Source organism: Salpingoeca rosetta, assembly GCF_000188695.1.
Source record: "Salpingoeca rosetta unplaced genomic scaffold supercont1.43, whole genome shotgun sequence".
Classification (NCBI taxonomy): Eukaryota; class Choanoflagellata; order Craspedida; family Salpingoecidae; genus Salpingoeca; species Salpingoeca rosetta.
Window position 1 is genome coordinate 156,630 of NW_004754891.1, and position 4,513 is coordinate 161,142.

General features: G+C 55.3%; 2 protein-coding genes across 2 annotated transcripts in view; one reads left to right on the plus strand and one right to left on the minus strand.

Moving 5' to 3' along the window:
• Positions 1 to 718: 718 nt before the first annotated feature.
• On the minus strand, positions 719 to 2,535 carry PTSG_11320 (uncharacterized protein; the record flags this gene model as incomplete). The annotated part of the gene is made up of 3 exons (XM_004987622.1): positions 719 to 1,311; positions 1,533 to 1,594; positions 1,868 to 2,535. 3 exons carry the CDS (start codon positions 2,533 to 2,535, stop codon positions 719 to 721), a joined length of 1,323 nt encoding a protein of 440 aa, XP_004987679.1.
• Positions 2,536 to 3,073: 538 nt separating this feature from the next.
• PTSG_11321 (serine/threonine protein kinase) overlaps positions 3,074 to 4,513 on the plus strand; it is a gene marked incomplete at its 5' end in the record, with an annotated part of 16,636 nt that continues 15,196 nt past the window's right edge. Inside the window, 3 exons of the mRNA XM_004987623.1 lie at positions 3,074 to 3,106; positions 3,275 to 3,355; positions 3,630 to 4,043. Coding sequence (XP_004987680.1) covers positions 3,074 to 3,106; positions 3,275 to 3,355; positions 3,630 to 4,043 — 528 coding nt within the window. The remainder of the gene's footprint in view (positions 3,107 to 3,274; positions 3,356 to 3,629; positions 4,044 to 4,513) is intronic.

The window sequence follows — 4,513 nt, forward strand, 5'->3', positions numbered from 1 at the left end:
ACACACACACACACACACACACACACACACACACACACACGACACACACACACACACGACGACACACACACACACACACACACACACACACACACACACACACACACACACACACACACACACACAAGCACCTGCTGTGGAGAGGAGATGTTCGGGCGACGCCCAGGCAAGGCGACGAAACGGAGACGCCGGGGTGTCTGCGCCCATGGGCCGTTGTTGTGGTGCGGGATGTGGAGAGGGAAGCGGCAGCCAGGGCGGCGTGGAGCGAGCAGGGAGGTGAACTGGAGGCGGAGGGGCGATGGGCGACTCGAACAAGGGGCGCGGCCATGGTGGGGACTGGATCACGCCCGGATTGATAACGGTGCTATGCAGCGGGTGCTGTCCAAGCAGAGGTGACAGCCCGCTCAGGTCCACACCAGGTATCATGCCAGGCATTGAGGGCGATGCAAATGGTGACCGATACAACACGTGATGCTGTAAATGCAAAAAAAAAAAAAAAAACCGAGTGGTTGTGTGTGTGTTAGTGTGTGTTTCTGTGTAAATGTGTGTGTGTGTGTTAATTTGTTCAGGTGTGTGCGTGTTGATGTCTTCATGTGTTCATGTGTTCATGTGTGCGTGTGCATGTGCATGTGTGTGTGTGTGTGTGCGCGCGCGCCGGAGCGTGTGTGCATGTTGATCGTATTGAACCTGTGTGCGCATTTTGCAGACACTGATCTCATCAAAGTGCGAAGAACAAACACATCATACCACGCACTTGAAGGGTGGAGGTGTCAAGGCTTGTGCTGGCGGCAAACGACTGCGAAAGCGGGGACTGGGACGAGAGCAGATGCGTGTAGTTGCCGGGAGTACCGCGGTACTGCATACTATAGGACGGCAAGGGCGGCGGCGTGCTCAAGCCCAGCACATTGGAGGGCTCCAGGATCTGGGACATAGGCGTTCTCGGTCGTGCTTGCAGATGGGCGCTGGCCGTTGCGTTGGTCGATGCAGTTGTAGGTGGGGAAGCAATTGCGTTGCCTGTCCCATTCCGAAACTCGGTGGTGCTGCCCATGAGTGCGGCCGCTGCCTCTTTTGCGGAGTACACTGCTGGCCTTGGTTGAGGCTCCAGTTGCTGCTCTCCTTGCCTGTTGGGTGAACTGATGACGTCAAGCTTGCGGCGCACGCGCCTTGCTCGTGTGCTGTGGGTCTTCTTCCTGGTCCGTCGCTGTGCCTTTGGCTTGGCGTCAGGTGTTGCATCCTTCAAGTTGAATGTCATGTTCTCCTTGTCAAACTCCGAAGAGATGTTCACTTGCAGGTATTGAGACAACAGCTTCACTGCGTATGTGTGTGTGAATTGGGTGTGTGTGTGAGTGTGTGAGCGTGTGTGTGTGTGTGTGAGCGTGTGTGTGAGTATGTGTATGTGAGTATGTGTATGTGAGTATGTGTATGTGAGTATGTGGTGTGTGTGTGTGTGTGCTGATGATGGCTTGTGTGCAAGTGCGCTGGTGTTCGCTTGCATGAAAACCACCGACGTGCAAACAAACAGGCAGGCTTACATTGCTCCTCTTTGGTCTTGGCAAACATGCCTACAATGCGCTGATTCAGACTTTCGCTGCACCTGCACAAATGAGTACCATCAAGACAGCACAATGAGACGTGGCGACATTGCACTGTGCATTGGCCAAAGATTGCGAGTCCCGCGCGCACAGCAACAATGACACGCACACACACACGCACGCACGCACACAGCACACAAACACACACACAGCACACACACACACACACACAGCACACACACACACAGAGCACACACACACACACACAGCACACACACACACGCACAAACAAGCAAACAAACAAACAAACACCACTCGCACACACATTCACACACCTGCCCGGGTGCCTGTGGAGTTTCCAGCAGAAGAGGCTGCGCCGGCACCCTGGAGTAGAGCGCTTTACGTCGGCGAGGGCGCCCTTACATGAGGCGCGCACGTCCAGAGACGGATGGTACCAACAGTAGTAATCCTTCACCCGCTCTCGAGTCATTGAGCGCGAAATGGCCTTGAGGTCAGCCTCGCCAATGATCCACTGGCTGCGACGACAGGAAGGGAGATTGCACGTCATCTTGACGGGTGCAGGTATGCTCCTGCCACTGCTGCTGCTGGTCGTTGTTGTCGCGACGGTGTAAGTTGAGGCGGGCTCTGGGTTGGCGCGCTTTTCTCGCGGTGCGCCCTTGCGCTTGCGACGGCGGCGAGGTGCGGAGATGGCGCTGTCCGCAACAACACCATTGCTGTTCGCATCACCAAGCTGCGCCAAGTCTTGACTGCTGGCCGTGGTCGTGGCGGCACCGCGACTGCTGCTGTCGTGTTTGCGCTCATCGTCGTCGTCGATGGTGAGCTTGGGCAGTTTCGGAAGGCGCGCAACTGCCGCATCATCTTCGCTGCTCGGTTCGTCCCAGGGCAACCGCCCTCCAAACAGCGCGCGCGTGGCCAACGTCTGCTGCTCTTTCGTTGTGGTGGTGGTGGTGGTGGTGGTGGTGGTGGTGTCTGCTGTGGCCATGCTTGCGGCGCGGGTGCGTGGTGGTGCTCGATGTGGCGGGCGAGGATGGAGATGGCGAGTGTGTGTGAGTGAGAGAGTGAGTGAGAGAGAGTGTGTGTGCGAGCAACAAGTGAACGTTACAACACCTCTGGGTTGTACACCCACGCTACTCCAAACATAGGGAGAAGGGTTTGAAAGTTTCGCGCCAAATGGTGACGACCATCATCCTGATGGCGCTCCTGCTGTGCCTGTTTGCTGGCGCAGTTGCTTGCTTTGATGAGGGAGGGTGAGTGCTGCAGCCATCGTGGTTGGCGTGCACAAACATGCACACAGCAAACTGTTTGGATTCTTCCCGCCAAGTTGCCTAGGAAAATTATGTGGAAAATATGGCGAAGAAACGGTGTTCTAATTTTATTCGTGTTTTCTTGTTTTTGTTGGGGATTTGCGGAAATGAACAACACAAACAGTAGTGATTGAGAATCCAAACACCCACCACAGAGCCAGCCAAGACGACTGTTCACCACGTCCACCTTTCCAACCAAACAACAACTCTCTTGTCATGGGAAACCTCATCACGACAGCACCTTCGCAGGTGGTGCAGTGCCTGCTTGACATGTGTGTGTGTGTGTGTGTGTGACTGTGTGACTGTGTGACTGTGCTGCCATGGCCGCTCTTTCATTGTGGTTTCTTTTCTTTCTTCCATGCAGCCTCACTTGCTTTGCTTGCTTGCTTGTCTTGCTCCGTGTGACACAAAAACCAGGTGCTGCCGATTGAAACATACATCAATGACTTGGCCGATGACAAGTTTGACAAAGTCCTGCAGAGCAATCGCTTCCTCAAGGTGCGTCCAGACACCACACCAAACGGCGAGGCATGGTGGCGACTGCTTGCTGCTCGCTGCTGGTCGTTTGCTGCTTGCTGCTTGTTTCGTGGTTTGTGCACTGAAAACAACGTTTTGCAAGTGCGTACCATTGTTCACCTCACGCCTACGGCACACCTACCTCATGCACATCCACCTGATGCACGTCCGCACGCCACGCTGCCATGTTCTTTCCTCCCCTCCCATCTCCCCCACCTCTCCCTCTCTCCCCGGACCACGGCTGTGAAACCCATAGACGGCCCGTGTGAGCCACAAGCAGAGGACATACCGGGTGGTGAAGGTGTTTGCCAAGCACTCCAAGTCCAGCATCGACATCTCCACCCACCAGAAGCAGCTGGACGCAGTGCGAACAGCGCTTGCAGGCAACGTGCACGCCATTACGTACGACACACCGCTGGACACGCAGAAGACGGTGCTGCTCGTACGGCCGTTTGTGTTTGCCAGCCTGTATGACCGCATGACCATGCGCCCGATCCTGTCGCACGCAGAGAAGCTGTGGATCGCGTACCAGCTCATCGTTGCCCTGAAGGACGTGCATGCTGCCAACCTCTGCCATGGCGACATCAAGATTGAGAACGTTCTCCTCAACAGCTGGAACTGGGTCATGCTCGCGGACTTTTCCCCGTTCAAGCCAGCCTTCCTCCCACAGGTGCGTTGCGCCTCTGTGTGTGTGTGTGTGTGTGTGTGTGTGTGTGTGTGTGTGTGTGTGTGTGTCTGTCTGTCTATCTGTCTCTTTGTCTATTTGTCTGTCTGCTTTCCGTGCGTGAGAAGAACAAGGCCATTCACGCTGCGTGTGCTTGCTCGATGGCGCAGGATAACCCGGCAGGGTTTTCGTACTTCTACGATATGGCTGGCCGCCGCACCTGCAATCTCTCTCCCGAACGCTTCTACCGCCCAACCTCACAATGTGTGTGTGTGTGTGTGTGTCTGTCTGTCTGTCTGTCTGTCTGTCTGTCTGTCTGTCTGTCTGTCTGTCTGTCTGTCTGTCTGTGTGTGTCTGTCTGTCTGTCTGTCTGTGTGTGTGTGTGTGTGTGTGTGGATGGGCGGGTGGGTGTCTGTGATCTTTGGTCCTTTGTCATTGGTCTGGGGGACCTTTTTGTGTATCTCTCTCAATGGTCG